A 17,321-nucleotide genomic window follows, 5' to 3' on the forward strand; every position below is an offset into this window, starting at 1 on the left:
ATAGTATTCAACAAAATATTGGTAGCAAATCAACATGGTACAACTAGCACATCATTTCATAATTGACATCATCAACCCCCCCCCCCCCCCCCCTCCCCACGAAAGTGTATGAATTTAGAATATTAAGTGCATGGATTTTCGAAAATTTATTAATTTTTATGCAAAATTTATATTTATATTGAGAAATTTATTAAATATATAAGAAATATTTGTTGAAAATTCAATAACAAAATAGGTTCTTTTTTCCGTGGCGAAAATGTATCCTATTTACGCTTTACTTTGCTCTTTGACGAGGGTTCGATTCCTCTTCAGACACTTATAATAATTTTTTTTAAAATTTAAAATTGTTGAAAACTTATAAACTTTAAATTTTAAATCCGTGTCATCTCATGAGATCTATGCCAACGGTTGGAGTCAAAAGAAAGGTTGAGGGACCATTCGATTTATTAAAGGGCATGTCAACACCGTTATTGGATGCCATTTTTTGACCTAGCAACAAACAAACAAATCATACTAGAATTCAGATCAGACCAAACTCTTCTTTATTTAAGCGGCTCAAACTAGCAATAATGATCATAATTCATATCTAACAATAACAAGTGGACAAGAGCTGGAAAGTACTCAAGAACTAACATGATGTAATTTAATTGGGAGGATATGATCCGATAGACCATCAACTACCATTTTTTTTGGCACATTTATTATTAGCATGTTACGAATGTTTTACAGCTAGCTGTGCAATATTTTCTACATCTGTCACAAAATACTCGTAATTTAAGACATTTCTTTAGCTTTTCATCTATCCTCCGTTCCAAAATACTTTATCATATTATAAGTTTTGAAAATTAAATTATATATTGATCAATCTTTCAAAATATATATATTTTAAAATGTATCAAATAAAAATAAACATAGAACATAAATAATAAAATCCGAACCTAGTAAGTCAAATAAGTTAGCGAAGAATTAATGCCACCTCTGCAAATTATTAAGGCAAAGTTATTTATGTTAACTACTTTTTGTGGTAGTTTCTAGCTTTAATAAATATTCTCCTCTTTATTTTTATTTATTCACCATATCAAAAATATATTTTTTACTTATTATTTTTAGCATATAGAAAAAGCATATTATTTTCATAATTTACTTTTAATATTAATTATTTATTTTTTATATTATTTATTAAAAATTAAAAATTAAATATTAATTAATTAATATAAATATTATATTAAAATATTTACGCAAATTATTATTATTAAGAAATATGCAAAGTCTAAATTGAATAAATAAAAACAAACGGCAAAAATACTTTAGAATGGACAAATGAATTATTGTTTATGTCTCTTAACTAGAGACAAATAAATTAGTCTAACATGTTTAGGTCGTCTTTAAGGTCATGAGTAATCATTTTCCCAAAAAGGTAAGTTTATTATTTTCATTCAATGTAATATACTTTGGTCATTATATTAGAAATAATTATTTATTTATTTTAGTAAATTAAGAGATGTTTATTTTATTTAATATTTAATACTATTCTTATGAGTAATATTTAATTATTATATTAAAAATATTTATTTATTTTTAATAAATTAAGAAAAGTTTATTATTTTCATTCAATACTACATATTTATAACTATATAACGTAGTACTTAAATTTTCCAAACAAAAGCTAGGTTAATTAAGGTAATATGGATCAAGTAAAATGAAACGTGAAAATAATTCATTTCATTTAAAGACCCCTCGGCTGCTTATAAAGTTTGTTGACAAGGAGTCAATACGATAAAGGGCGTCCATAACTTAATGTATATATTTCCCCAACAAGAAAATTAATCACAAGCATATGAAATCCATTTTTCCATCTCTTCATGCAATAAATTCAAGGAATAAATAATTGCAAATATATTATTATTCACACACACCTAGCTTACTTTACTAAATATATATTTATATAAGTTTAAGCCTCAAGAGCTACAAGACATATAGTACATTGTGAACAAAATTAGAAACAACAAAAATGAAGAATGTTAATGTGACAAGAATGGTAGAAGAAGAAGAAGAAACGTCGTCGTTTCCAGTTAGCCCTACCGGGCAGTATTTTACGAGCTCGGTCATGTCGATTTCCGTTATCTGTGTGTTGGAATCTGAAATTCCGATTGATGATTCTTGCACCATGACATTGCTTAAGGATGTTTTTATCCCTATTAATCCTCGTTTCTCTTCTATTATGGTATGTTTTTCTTTTGTATTTTTTTCTCCATGTGGTAGAATGTCCTGCATTAGTTGAGAGAATTCGAACTGTTATCTCCTTATATGGTCGTAGGTAGGAGGAGAGCTTATAAGTTGAGGGGAGGGGGTTACTTTCAATAGAATGTCTTTCATTAGAAAATTATATTATGCGAGTTAGGATTAAAACTATTTTCTCTTGTTTTATTTAAGTTGTTGGTTTCTCTTGGCATAATGAAAAAATATAGTAAAGTAGCAAAGGGTTCAATCAGATCTACTCGGACTCAAAATTTCAAATTTATGGATTTTAGATTATAGAATGGTGATTTCAAATCTTAATAATTGCGTTTTAAACTTAATATATTTGTACGTATAAAATAATTTTTTTAAATACAAATTTGCTTTTTGAACAAAAATAACCGACTTCATATTCAGACTTCTAACTCTGACCCTAAGTTCAAAAGTTGATTTAGGTTATGATAGAGTCACATTTGATGTGTGATATTTTTTTTTTAATTTTCATAAAATCTTGATTGTGACATAATTTTTGTATTATGAGTTATAGGTTGAGTTAGGAGAGTTAGTATCAAGATCTCTCTTTATTCTTCTTTTCTTGATTGTCTTTATGCTTATTTTCTTGTTAATCTTGATTAGGTGAGAGACAAAAATGGAGTAAAACAATGGAAGAAAGTTGAAGTGAAGCACAAAGATCACATAAATGTGCCAATTTTCCCAGAAGGAAAATCAAAAGAATTTTATGATAATTGCTTCAATGAATACATAACCAAGATTTCTATGGAACAACTCCCACAAAGCAAGCCATTATGGGAAATTCACATATTCAAATATCCAACAACCAAATCAGCTGGAAATTTAGTCTTTAAACTTCACCATTCACTTGGTGATGGATTTTCACTAATGGGTGCACTTCTTTCTTGTTTACAAAGAGCTGATAATCCTTCACTTCCCTTAACATTTCCAGCATTTAATAATAATAATAATAATAATAATAATAATAATTATAATAATAATAATAATCCCAATTTGAAAAGTGATTATAAGAAGAGGTTTTGTACAAATGTGACTCAAAGGGTTAGTGGTGTTGTGAATACTTTGTTGGATTTTGGATGGAGTTTATTGAAAAGCACTAATCTTGAAGATGAGAGGACATCAATTAGGTCTGGTGATGAAGGAGTGGAATTTAGACCAATTGATATTACAACTATGGAGTTCTGTCTTGATCATCTCAAGCAAATTAAGTCCAATCTTAAAGTGGTATGTCATTTAATTTCTTTTTCTTAATTGTTTCCTCCATGATTTTTTTGTTACTGTATTTGTTTTACTTGTTTATCTTTTTGGATATGCTTAAGTTAAGGGTCTATTGCACTACTAAAAAAAACTTTCATAACTAACCTCAAAAGAAGTCAGAAAAATCGACCTTCAAAGGTTTTTTTTACAAATAAAAAATTAAAGAATCGACCTCAGAAGATCGATTTTTTGCAACGTCTTCATGAGGTCGTTTTCAAGTATTTTAGGTCGATTTTCGGTTGCTTTTTAATGAAAATCAACCTCATGAGGTCAGTTTTCCACATGGATTTTTGTAGTTCTTTTACTAGTGTTGGAAACAATCTCTTAACCTTCATTAGGTAATTAAGGAAAAGATTACATATACACCACTTTTTTAAGACTAGACTGAATATGTTATTGTTATTGTTATTTTTAATTTTTAAAAATTTAAGGGCAACCCGGTGCACTTAAGCTCCCGCTACTACTTTGGACACCATTATTGATTATTTAATTTAGAGATTTTTTTTTCCTTTTGTGAAACATGAGTCGATTAAGATTGATAAAGACATTGAAGAATTATGTTGTGAAAGGACATGTTTAGGTGGAATAATCTTAAAAACAAGATAATTATTTGCTTGGACTATTAAAAAGGTGACTTAATGATATTAAAATTGGGACAAAGACATAAATGGTTGTCTGGTTGAAAGAGTGAAACTATTGACACTGGATGACCCAAGAAGCTTAAAAAATATATTTTTAGCCTTTTTAAAATAATTTCATTTCGTAGCCTTTTTTCCAACTAATTCCGCATATATATAGAAATTGTATCATTATTGTATAGAAAATGTATCACTACTGTATATGTATAGTTTTTAATAAAAATTTAAAGTTTACGAAAAAGCTATTGAAGTTCTGTAAATTCATAAATTATGCTCTATATCGATTCGGCACTTACAGTTACGATATAACAAATAAAAAACATTTAAATTAATAATGTGATTTAACTTATGATGTCAAGTTATTAATTAGTACTATATGTGTTAGGTTATAAAATAATGTTTATTAATTGTTAGTCTGGTTGGACTCGAACTTCATGTCATGTTAAGTCTGTTTATTAATGTAATAGCACCTAACTTGCCTAGGAAAATAAATGTTTTAAAGAGAGCATTGATGATATTTCAAGAATCATTGTGTTCTTATGGGAATTAAGTACTCAAATTCCCACCTAGCAAACTGCACTTAATGCAAGTAGGGCAGGAATTCATATATTACCGACATGAGTTGTTGTGTAGTGGTGGAATTGTTTCACAGCCTTAATAAGAGGTCTCGAGTTCGAGTCTTGGGTATGGAGAAATTAAAATTCTGTTGGGAGCGCCACCTCCGAATAAGCTCTGTAGTACACAATTCAAATTTAATCGGAGCTCCAATACGGATTCCGAACATCGAATGAAAAATCAAAAAAAAAAAGAGAATTCATATAGTAATAGAACCAAAATAAAATATCGCAGATAAAGATGAAATTAAGATTTAAAATTTATAGATTATATATAATTCTAAAAAAGTGTAATTTACTCCATTTTTAAGCATAAATATAAAATTTAAGTTAGAACTATTAAATTATATCGAATCCGTAGACACTGACTAGCAAGGAGCAATTACTAGTAAATACATGTGGATATTTACTTTTATATTGATTGTCTTCTTAATTAGTAGTTGAAAAAGATTGCAATTGAAATATAACTTTTAATGCTCCAAGAACTAAATTCATGAAAGGGGATAGGCTGGGTGATGGACACAACACAAGTGATAGTATTTCCCTTGTCAATTCAATTATTGCCCACCAAATGTGTAGATTTATTTTGAGTTATGGATTTTTTTTTCCTGGACAATAATATTGTCAGTAGGGGGTGTTAAATGAATGGATTAAGCTGAATTTGAGAATTTTAAAATAAGTTGAGTTAATAAAGGGAAATTTATATAAATATATTATATTAAGAAAATATTTATTATTTATAATAATAATATTTTTTTCCTGGACACTTATAATATATTTATAATATAGTTTTAATACAATTTTAATACATATTAGTAAGAATAATTTATAAAATTCATATAATACAAGTTTTATTCATGGATAATAGATTTATAACACACTTTAATACACTTATAATACATTGTGTCAATTTCTTATCAAACAAGTATAATATATTTTAAAACACTTATAATACATTTATATTGCTTGCATAATTCACTTTTAATACATGATAGATATATCATAATATTGCTATGTATTTCTAAATGATAATAAATAAAAAATATTACTAAAATCAATAATTATTTATTAAAAAGTGTTCTCCCTGATAATTTTTCCGTTAATAAATGGATAGGTCATTGACCCACTTAAATGTAATAAGCTAAAAAACAGGTCACAAGACCCACTCCAAATTTTAAATTCAAAGTTTGTTTTCTTATAATTTATTTGAGTACTTAATAAAACTTTTTTGTCATAACTATGTGAAACATATCAAACAAAAGAAAATCTTTTAAAAGATATTTAGATAAAGTTTCTCGTGATCAATCTAGATAATATACTTACCTAATTTTAAGAAGGTCACAATAAATTTACCTAAAAATAAGTGGATTATTAACTCGTTCAAGTTGAAATGAATTAGACGGATCATGATTGTATGAGCTGATTGCCAATAGGCTTGAATGACCTTTCCTCGAAAAAGCAATTTTCAATTTATGGCATTCATGAGTTGGACAGGAGTTGGACCAATATTAATATCTCAACTACTTTATAGTTGTTGCCTCATCTTTAATGTCATCACACTGAGAGGCAAATATTTATAACTAATGGTATTAGTAACCTGAAAAAGAAAAACTAATGTTTTATGACATGTTAATTGTTAAATTGTGTAGGAGTTAATTAGTAACCTGAATATAAGTAAAATTAACCATAATACGATGGGTTAAATTCTACTGATGATATAACATTTTATTTACAACGTCAATAGATATATATCATGATCTTGATATTGAGAATTTTACTATTTAAAATTTACGATTTTTCTTTTTTGTGTAACAGACGATAAACGATGTTATATGTGGAGTTTTGTTCTTGGGAGTACGATTATACATGGAAGAAACGAAATACGAACAGAAAAATGCAAATTCAACGGCATTGGTGTTGCTCAACACTAGAAATATTGAGGGTTACAAATCAGTGAAAGAAATGTTGCAGCCCAAAAATGAGTCAAAATGGGGAAATCAATTTGCATTTTTACATGTTTCATTACCAAAAATTGATAAAGAAGAATCATCGACTAACCCTCTAAGCTTTGTGTTTAAAGCACAAGATGTTATTCAGAGAAAAAGAAATTCCGCAGCTGTTATTCTAACTGGAAAATTGCTCGATACTTTGCAAAAGTATAGAGGCCCTGAGGTAAAATCTCTTACTGGCAAATTGCTCAATACTTAATTCCCTCGTTTAGGATTTGAAGATTATTGATTTAGGATTCTATTCTTTTAAATTAATGTGTTCTAAATTAATAATTTATACATATTTAATAATTTTTTAAAACGAATACATAATTTGGACTAAATCGATTAGGTTCAATAGAACAGATAAGATACACTCTAATTATTCCGCCTCTATTTATGAGCTGAAGATATTTTCCATCACAACTATATATATATCCGATTTATAAAAATTATTATTAATCTTAAAAATGTTTTTCCAAAATTTATTTTTGACTCACTAATTAATCATCGAAAAATATTTATTCGAATGACTTTTGTACTCTTATTTAATTTATTCCACTTCCCTCTCGATTTCATCAAGTGGTCATGTTAGAGACATAAACAGTTATATGGATAATTAAATTATGAGATCCTTCTGAATGAGCTAAGAGAATCTTATTTATTCTCTTTCATTTTTTTAATTGAAGAAACAATTGAAAAATAAAAACAAGTACAAAAATGAGTAATAACTCCCACTAGAGACTGGTACAATTCAATTCAACTTGCCTAGCCATCTTTTTCATCTAGTAAAGGGATATTTCTGTCATTTATCATCAGTTCAAGGACATAGAACTTTGATTCCCCTTCTTTTCTAATGGACTACGAGGACCCTAGGACTCTTAGAAAGAAGGACTATCTTTAAGAGTTGCTTGATTATTCGCCCTCATCTTTAATAGAATTGGATTAAGTTTGGATAAATCTCCGTCCCATTTCACAAATACATCGCATGGAAAATTGACATATTGATTGGTGGTGTTATAGGTAACGGCTAAATATATCCATAGTACGTTGAAGAACTCAAGCATGACAATATCAAACATGATTGGGCCAGTGGAAAGAATGGCTTTGGCAAATCATCCAGTTAAAAGCTTGTACTTCATGGTGGTTGGTGTTCCTGAGGTAAATTTCATAACTTTTGACGCATTGACGAAATAAAAAATATTTTTATTATTAGGTATCTTTATAGATAATTATATAACAGTACCAGAAAAATCATAATTTCATATGATAAATTTGTTGAAAACAATTGCGCTGAGTACAAATTTGATGGATTTTCGACCAAAAGTCCATCAGAAATTTTGATTTTTCTAGTAAGCACTAATTGTTGATTAAAAAAAAGAAATGAAGAGAGGAGAAATCCAGAAGTGAAATAAATAACTATTTTGATATCATTTGTAATACAAAAACTAGTTGATTTTGTTAAACTGGCTATTTGCTGTGTATTATATATCAACGATTTCTACATAAGGTGATGAGATAATATCTTGAACGGTTACATATTTAGGATTCTTAACACGAATACACACATTAGAAGTTTCATATACATTACTTCTCAATACAATTTCTTTCAAATTCATTAAAAATTTCATATCCGCCCATTATAAAAAAAATATTTATGTAACACTTTGTCAGCTTTTTATACGTGTAGTAAATCTTTCTTTTATTTCTCCTAGTTGTAAAGCTTTTTGCATCGCAATACCTATTATGTTGCCTGAAATAACTTATAGTTAAATTACAGTGATAATATAAAAAGTTTATATGCCTTTTTTTTTTGCATGCAGAGTTTAACAATAACAATGATGAGCTATATGGGAAAATTAAGAGTGGCAGTAGGAACAGAGAAAGGACTAATTGATCCACAAAAGTTCAAATGTAGCATTGAGAATGCCTTTGATAGGATTTTCAAAGCTTCTGTCCCTTCTGCTTCTTTTAAATCTCCAAATTAATCCATAAAATTTGGATTTTTATTACTATTAAAAAAAAGAATTATTGCAGGTGCATCATTGTATTCATTTGATAACTCTTTTTTAAAAAATTCTATTTTTTTTATATAGCAAAGCAATACAGATTTGTTTCACTTCACATCTTTATTTCTTTTGATTATTTGATGTTTGATATTTATTTTGAGGCTTAATTAATTTAAATTTGGACATAAGGTTAAAAATAATTCTCTATCGGATTTCTTTTTCTATTTTAAAGATTCAAACTCAAGACATTTAAATGTGAAGAAATTCTATCCAACCCGCTAAAGCTCTTGGTGGTCAACTATATTAATTTTATTTGACAAGTAAAAGCTCACTGAAGTTCAGACCTTGGGAAATTTGATATGGTTCTTTTTTTCTAGTTCATTTTTCAAAAGATATTCATTTTCCTTTAAATGAAACTACCCCAGAATGTCAATAATTGTTTTCAAAATGAGTTAGTCTTTAATTATTATTTTTTCCCCTTAAAATAAATTGTCTTTAAAATTATTTTTTTAGCAACCGAAATGAGGCATAAGTAATCTTTAGAAACACAAGTCATGCGGGTTATAATTTGGGGGATATTTATATCCTCCGTAAAAAAAGTTTTTATAATAAACAACATAAATTAAACACCAGCACAAAATAAGGGCATAAGTGTCAATCACCCCAAAATATTTCATGCAGTTGTCCACATTCCTCAATAAGACATTTTAATGGATTTCATTAGCAAAGTCGAAAATTTTACAAAAGAATATTTAAAAAAATTAATATATTGTATGAAAAGTAATTTGTGATTTATATATATAGTATTATTTTTTATACATATAATATACTTTTTCAATGATTTTTTTTTGTATATATAATATAACTTTTAGACGAAGAATATTCAACTGATCATGAGGACATAGGTCATGGGCCTGTATGCATTGAGAGGCCATTTCCAGGTATTGGGCTATGAAATAGATATTGTTGTCTAATTTGTTTGGGTGGTTGCTATACATAGTTTGACGATGTACCCTAATGTATTGTATTGTGTTATCTTAATGAAATTATATTTGAATAAATTATATCATATTACATAATATTGCACAACATAAGACTGAAGAATAAGCTTACAATTATAAAGTAAAGTAAAGATATGGGGTAAAGTTATTTATTAAAAAAAGATAAGGTAGAATAAAATATGATTATTAAATAATAAACAAATTCAAAATGGTGAAACTAACTAAGATAACGACGCAACCACACAAAATAAGAAGTTATATTTAAATAAAAATTCTAACTGATCATCACAGGATAGGACAAACTCATAACATGTTTTAGAGTCGAATTTAAGATATATGCACTGCCAATCTATAGATTTTTTATAGTATCAACTTAAATTCACTTATAACGCTAGGTTAATTAAATCTTCGTAGCAAGCCTTATATGATAACTTAGAAAATAGAAGAGTAACTTGCTGCTAATGATTAATATAATTTATTGTAAAGTTTAACTTTTACGCTAGTGAGTTATGTTGGTAATAAATCTATTACATCAAATTAACCCTAGCATTTCAGATTGAATCTCATGGTCCCATGAACTCAGTAGGGTTTCAATAATATCATCACTTGAAGGAGAAGAAGAAGATCCATTAAGCAATTCCTTCACTCTTCTATACACCCTTGTAGCTCTACATTCTTTTGTTGAGTTCCCAATAACCTACAAAAAAATTTAAAAGGTGTCAAAATGAGCTTTTGCTTTACTAAATAGGTTTGGAATTCTAGTCCATTTTTTTTTAAAAAAAAGGGCTAGAATTTCGAGTTTTGCCACTAATTATCAAAAAATGTGGTGGAGTAGTGGTACATTTTTAATTAGAAGTTTCAGATATGAGCTTTGGATATGGAGTCGCATTTGGTAGGAAATGCTTTATCCTCCAAAATGGGACTTTCTAATACAAATCTGAATTAGTCGGAGTGGAAAACAAAAAAAAAATGTACTATCTCTGTTCCAATATAATTGTCAGGATAATGTTTGCACAATTCTTAAGAAAAAAATAACTAGGACTATAATTTGATTAATATACTTTTTATTAATTTTTTAATCTTTGTTATTTATGTGTCTCTTAATTCAAAAATAATTAATGCTACGGGCAAAAAGTTGAAAGAAAATAATTATTTCTCTCTTGATTTTTTAAATTGACAATTAATCCCTCTACACATTTTTACTTGTTCATGTTTAATTTGACACATTCCTTAAAAACAATTAATAATATAATAAATTTATTATATCGTACTTTGAATTTGTAAGGCATAAATAAGCAAATCGTTCAAAAAGACGCAAACATTATTTTCTCATCCACTTTTAAAGGGTCGTTTGGTAAAGTGTATTAGCAAAAATAATACATGTATTAACTCGATGTATCAGTAGTATCTTGTTTAGTATATTTTTTCATGCTATGTATATACACTATATTACTAATATCATGAATTTCTAGGTATTAGCAATGCAAGAGAATTTAATACATGCATTAGCATGGTTAAAGACCTAATTGTCCCTCAAAACCTTTTTACATCTTTTCCACCATATTTGTGAAAGGTATCTTTGTAAATAAATATTTTTGTAAAAAAAATTATGCAATGCTATTTTTAATACACCAAACCAAACAATGCATAAGAAACATTTCTTCATAATTAATGCAAGTATAACTAATACAATCATTATTAATGCAAGCATTACTAATACACTCTATTTAACATTATTCTTATACACCCTACCAAACGACCCTAAATATGATGCACCATTGTGTATGTTGAGAATATAATTAATTAAATAAAAATGTGTTCTCTTCCACAATTTAACTTTTTAGATGAACAAACACTCCAACCTTATAATAAGAATTGAACTTTAAAATTCTCTATTTAACCTTAATAAAATGATATGTAGCTACATAAATATCTAAGGTTTTGCTTAGACCATAAATTTTAAAAGTCTATTATTTTTTTTAACTTTGTGCAAAGTCAAACAGTATCACACAAATTAGAACCGCGGAAATATTATATAATTACTTAAATCTTATATAGAAGCATATATATACTGACCTTAGTTTGATGGAAAATCTGCAACATAGAGTTCCCATGGAGTGAAAAGCTTGAATTAATTACTTCAAAACCTTCCTCATGGAGTAACCTAATTATGTTATAAAACATAGCTAAATTATCAAGGTCAGTCGTCAAAATTAAGTCCATTGTTGGGCTCATTTCTTGGATTTCAATCTGAGATGATAATTTGCTATTACTTGAATTTGGATCATGATTTGCAATGCATAATAAATTGGGCCTCTTTTGACTCTTCCTCAATAATTTTTCCAATTGCATTTTGCTCTTCTCCAATTTCATTTCCAAACTTTTTATGTAAGTTATTGCTGCATCTATTTGATTTGGCAATGCCATTTCTTCCTGTAACTTTTGATCCAAACATATAATATAAGATAAAATCGACATAAAGCCACCCACCAAAAATAATAGCCAGAAAATGTATATTTTTTTATATATTATATACATAAAATTCATAATTTTGATATGAAATAAATTATATTTTTACATATTTAGCTAGCGAATATAATTATTCTTAGCCGGCTGGCCAAATATGTAACTTGTCCCCCATGTAAGTAGTATGTCACAAGACTCGTCAATTAGTAGTTCTAATAGTAGCTTGCATGCATAAGCTTTATCAAACAAAGAAAAAAAATTCTTGCATGAGTATTATTATTAATTCTCTAGGGATAGTACATATTAGTTCACTCTAACATATCTAATTTATGTGACATAATTTTTGAATTGACTCAAAGGAAAAAAATATATATTTTTTAAAAATTTGTGGTTTAAAATATGACGTATCATTTGTTATATGATAATAAAACTTTTGAAACTTGTAATCTTAAATAATATGAGAAAACATTTGTGTACATGGTTATAAAAGTTTCTCATTAAGTGTACATAAAATAATTAATGAAAAGTGTGAGTTCATTAATTTCAAATTTAATCGTTTATTTTCTTCTTTTGGGTGTTTGTTCTTTGACCTCTAGCCTTTGTTTGGATGGTGATTTTTCATGACTTCATAATATACGGTACTGTATGGTATACTATGTTTGGATAGACTGTATAGTTTGATATTATTTAATGATAATTTTATTGTTTGATTTGACTGTATGATACTATATCGTAACTAATAAATGTATGAAAATGTCCTTAATTATTATAAATATTAATAAAAGTTGAAGAGAAAATTTCAATTTGAAATTTCTAGAAGCTTCAATTGAAGAGATAACGAGCACAATTGAAAAGAAAATTTTAATTTGAAATTTCTAGAAACTTCAAAAATTGTTGCGGAGGAGAATGAGTTATACAAAGGTGGAAGCAGTAGATTTTTTAGGGTAACGTTCAATAAAGATAAAGAATAAATTAGAATTATTTAAAATTAAATAAGGGTATAATTGGAAAAAAAGAAGTAAACAATGAGATACCACTAAATTGATGGTTTCAAAAAGTGAAGGTTTTCATGGTTACAAAACCATGAAACCATACCATACCATGTAATTAAAGAAACAATCAAAACAAACGTGGTTCTCTTACTAACCATACTATATCATACCATGAAAAACCACCATCCACACAAGATGTATCTATATGTTGCAAGTTCTAGAATAACAAGTGAGTTTTCCTAAAGAAAAAAAAAAGAGTTATAGAATTACCATTAATTAGAAGTCCTATTATAAGAGTTAAGAAGAAGATTTCAAACTCCTTAATCCCCTAGATCGGACGTTCTGATTCAGAATTTATTAGACGTAATGAATCTAATCTTTTATAGTCTCATCATCCATAGTACTTTTATAGTTATGGGCTCAAAACTTGTTAGAACACATATAGTTACATTCTTGAGATAATTCACATATATGTATCTACGTAAAAAAAAAATACTAGATTAAGTTGAATCCATTAAAGTTGATTTATTTGATCGACGTGAATTTAGATTAATCAAACAGTGAATTTTGAATAGAAGAAATATATGCATGATTTGTTGGGATTAAAATCAACGGAGCATTATATAGAAGCTAATAATCACAAATCTTTGCAGTAATTATGATAGACGACGTCAAATAAGATAGAAAATTCAGGACAAACCCTAATTAGATGAGAATGTAGAAATTAAAGAAGAGACCTTTGAGGGGTGAGGTGGGAGGAGGGAAAGAAGTTGGTTAAAGAGGGTCTTCATCTTGTTCCTTCTATTCTTCTCCACATACTTTTTTTCCAATCTTGGTGCTGAATTACAAACCTGTAGGCCACTATACATTTTCTTGATGATCAACTATATTGTTAATGGAAACCCTAATTAGCTCTAAATATTTTATTATTATTATAAGTTTTTCTTCTATTTCAAGATATTCTAAAATAATCTTTTGTGCTAGAGAATAGAGATTGGAGAGCAATGGATATATTTATTTATAAGGTCACAAGGTAAAGGTAAAGGGCTTCACACTAGAAGTGTATAAAATTGGGGTCAATAAGAAAAAGACACCATACGTAATAATGAAAACGTCATGAGTTAGAATGTTTTTTTACCCATTCGGTGTACCGTCCATTCCCTTGACCCGTACAGAATTTGACTCCACGAGAAATTGAACAAAAGGCTGCTAAATTAGTCTATTTCTTGCGTGTACCAATTGAAGAACTTTGAGAAATTGAGAATTAGAACGTTCATTCAATTTATACGTATTAAAGTCCGATTAATTTGAATTTACACTACGTAGAGCCCCATTCGGGGGAAGTGCTCTCTACCAAAGATTTTTTCATACTCAAGACTCGCACTTGAGATCTCTGGTAAAAGAAGGAGCAGCATCATCCACTACAACACTTCTTCCCAATTTTTTCTTTCCTTTTTTAATTCCTATTATAATCCTCGTACGATCATTTGGGTACGTAAGATAAGAATTATAATAATTTTATAAAATTTCAGATTAATTTTATTTTATATTTAATTTAAATTATTAGCTAATTCTAGGATGATTTTATTCCGTTATTTGTATTAAAATGATGGGATTACTGTCCCATATTGAAGGTGAAATAAAAAAAATCTCATGAGATATCTCAAATCATTAGAATATCCTTGATTATTCCATCCCCTACCAAATAATTCCACGTAGAGTTATTTTAGCTTAGAAAAATTATCCTATAAAATAATTGGGGAAAAATTAACTTTGTAGTCCATTTATATTTTCTTTTTAGTTTTTTCTTTACAATTACGGATATCGTGGGAATAACCTCTCTATCTCCACAAGATAGAAGTAAGATTTGCTTACATTCTTTTCAAACTTTATTTATGAAATTACACTAGATATAATATTGTATTTTTTAAAAAAAATTATCTTAAAATGAATATTATTTTTATATAACTAAAAATAATTTAACTTTAATATTTTTCTTTAATTTTTAATTAAATAATTTATAATGACATAAATGTTGAACATTTACTTTAGATTCCAATTTTTTTTTTGATTTATATTTAATTAAATAATATCACATAAATTAAAATAAAAAAAATACTTAGGATGGTGACTCTAAATAAGTATCATATAAATTAAGACAAAAAAAATATTTCAAGATGGCGACCCTAAATTGCAGTTACCGTCTATTTTAGTAAAGCGTAGCACCAAATAAAAGCATGTGTTGTGCTAAGTTGTGCACATTAATTATTCTATTAAACCTGATTAGTTGGAGGTTAATATTCGATTCTGCTCAATTACATAACACGTTAATAATGTGAAGATCATATAAGGAGATAACTTATTTCATTAATTATTGATGTGAGACTTTTCTTTTTTATTATTTTCAGTATAATTTTTTTATTACTATATTTGTTTTACATCATTTTTAATTTGTTTTAGTTGAATTGAGAGTCTTGTGTATCCACTATCTTTCCAAGTCCCATTTGTAGAATTATTGATATGTTGTTGCCGTACTCATTAACCATCGATATGGGATGAGTTCTGTTTTGACATCATGTAAAAGACATGGATCTTGAGTTTAGCTCAATCCCAAAGTTAGTTTAGGAGAAAAGAATTGTCTAAGACTATAAGAAAACCACCTTACAATTTATATAGTAGATGATTTAATGTATAGAGTTTAAGCTTATACATGGACTAAATATATGTTTGTTATTCGCATTAGAGAGCGATTTGCACCGCACTCATAGGACCCCATTCGGGGGAAGCACTCCCTACCAAGAATTTTTTCATACCCACGAGTCCACGACTCGAATTCAAGACCTCTGATCGAGGGGAAGAGCAACCTCATCCACTGCACCATATTTTTTTATGATAGATGAAAATAATGGTAATTTAATCATCTTGATTACGAGATTGGTATGTTTCTAACTTCTCGTGCTATTGTAGTTTCTATGTATTGAACATGACTGAATAGAACAGATATTTTAGACTGACCAACAAAAATATACTCTTGAAATTTTTAAATACATATACTTATATTCTCAATCTTGATGCAACTATATATTATGAATTGTATCTACTAATTGTCATTTTGATTTATTAAAGTATGAGTTCATAAGATGATTCAATATATCTGATAAATTGATTGATATTTTTCCAATACATTAATTTTATAAATCATTGAAATTTATCTACGCCTACACATAATCGACTCGTTTCCATAATTGAATGATATTTTTTCCATATATTAATTTCATTAATCATTAATGTAAAAATTCTAAATACGGATAGCCGCCCCGTTTCCATATTGGCATCTCCTTAGCTATTATTTTATTTAGCTTTAAAGAGTTAAAACACTGTACGAATTTCGGCTGAGAGAAACATATGACTTTCAGTCAACGGTATTCGTGTCCGATTCAATTCATCTATTTGTGATTGGACTTAAAGTGATCATAATTCATAACTACGTTGGAGATCAAAAGACATAATTATGCTTAATTATTTTTGTAAAACGATAAAGAATCTATTAAAATTTGCTGTGAATTCTGATGTTTTGCACTTTTTACTATTTCCGTCTCAATTTACATGATATTATTTAATTAAATTTATGAAAAAGGCTAAAAAAATATTTTAAAACTATGTAAAGTGAATAAAAATGTAATCAGTTGATAGTTTAATCCAAAATTATCATGAACAAATTAAAAAGAAAGGAATATCGCATAATTAAAATAGAGGGAATAGTACTTTTGTGTTAGTAACCGATCAAGCAATTTGAGATGACAAAATCAGCTCATAAAACTATGATCCGTTCAATTCTTTTAAACTTGGGTGAATTAATCATCAACTTACTTTATTGGCGAAGTGCACGAATACATATTTTTGGGATCGTCATTTAACTAGCTAGTGTCCGCTTTATAATATTTGTTTTTTTTTGCAAGTTCACCCATTTGGGGCAAAAAGACAGACAAACACATTAAACTTGATACCTTTAGACATTTGCGTCTGAAAGCGTGGCCTTGTGAAGATCAAACATCATCTTGATGTTTCGTATGACTTGTCAAAGT

At 27.8% G+C, this 17,321-nt stretch overlaps 2 protein-coding genes across 2 annotated transcripts; one reads left to right on the forward strand and one right to left on the reverse strand.

Annotated features, from left to right (window-relative positions):
- The first annotated feature begins 1,937 nt into the window (after nucleotides 1-1,937).
- On the forward strand, nucleotides 1,938-8,892 carry LOC129870595 (wax ester synthase/diacylglycerol acyltransferase 4-like). The gene is made up of 5 exons (XM_055945416.1): nucleotides 1,938-2,224; nucleotides 2,875-3,495; nucleotides 6,596-6,952; nucleotides 7,792-7,929; nucleotides 8,592-8,892. Exons 1-5 carry the CDS (start codon nucleotides 2,012-2,014, stop codon nucleotides 8,754-8,756), a joined length of 1,494 nt encoding a protein of 497 aa, XP_055801391.1. The 5' UTR covers nucleotides 1,938-2,011; the 3' UTR covers nucleotides 8,757-8,892.
- Nucleotides 8,893-10,238: 1,346 nt separating this feature from the next.
- LOC129871373 (transcription factor bHLH162-like) lies at nucleotides 10,239-14,204 on the reverse strand. The gene is made up of 3 exons (XM_055946274.1): nucleotides 13,974-14,204; nucleotides 11,855-12,217; nucleotides 10,239-10,475 (listed from the first exon to the last, which is right to left on the reverse strand). Exons 1-3 carry the CDS (start codon nucleotides 14,103-14,105, stop codon nucleotides 10,311-10,313), a joined length of 660 nt encoding a protein of 219 aa, XP_055802249.1. The 5' UTR covers nucleotides 14,106-14,204; the 3' UTR covers nucleotides 10,239-10,310.
- Nucleotides 14,205-17,321: the final 3,117 nt, after the last annotated feature.

This window comes from Solanum dulcamara, chromosome 10 (genome assembly GCF_947179165.1).
Source record: "Solanum dulcamara chromosome 10, daSolDulc1.2, whole genome shotgun sequence".
Classification (NCBI taxonomy): domain Eukaryota; kingdom Viridiplantae; phylum Streptophyta; class Magnoliopsida; order Solanales; family Solanaceae; genus Solanum; species Solanum dulcamara.

Bases quoted from the DNA above. Each gene is read 5' to 3' on its own strand.
- LOC129871373 (XM_055946274.1), bottom strand. From the start codon at position 14,105: ATGTATAGTGGCCTACAGGTTTGTAATTCAGCACCAAGATTGGAAAAA. The intron at 12,218-13,973 runs GTCTCTTCTTTA...TTGGATCAAAAG, and splicing joins TCCCACCTCACCCCTCAAAG to TTACAGGAAGAAATGGCATT. The intron at 10,476-11,854 runs GTCAGTATATAT...ATTTTTTTGTAG, and splicing joins AGATTTTCCATCAAACTAAG to GTTATTGGGAACTCAACAAA.
- LOC129870595 (XM_055945416.1), top strand. From the start codon at position 2,012: ATGAAGAATGTTAATGTGACAAGAATGGTAGAAGAAGAAGAAGAAACG. The intron at 6,953-7,791 runs GTAAAATCTCTT...GTGGTGTTATAG, and splicing joins AAAAGTATAGAGGCCCTGAG to GTAACGGCTAAATATATCCA. The intron at 7,930-8,591 runs GTAAATTTCATA...TTTTGCATGCAG, and splicing joins TGGTGGTTGGTGTTCCTGAG to AGTTTAACAATAACAATGAT.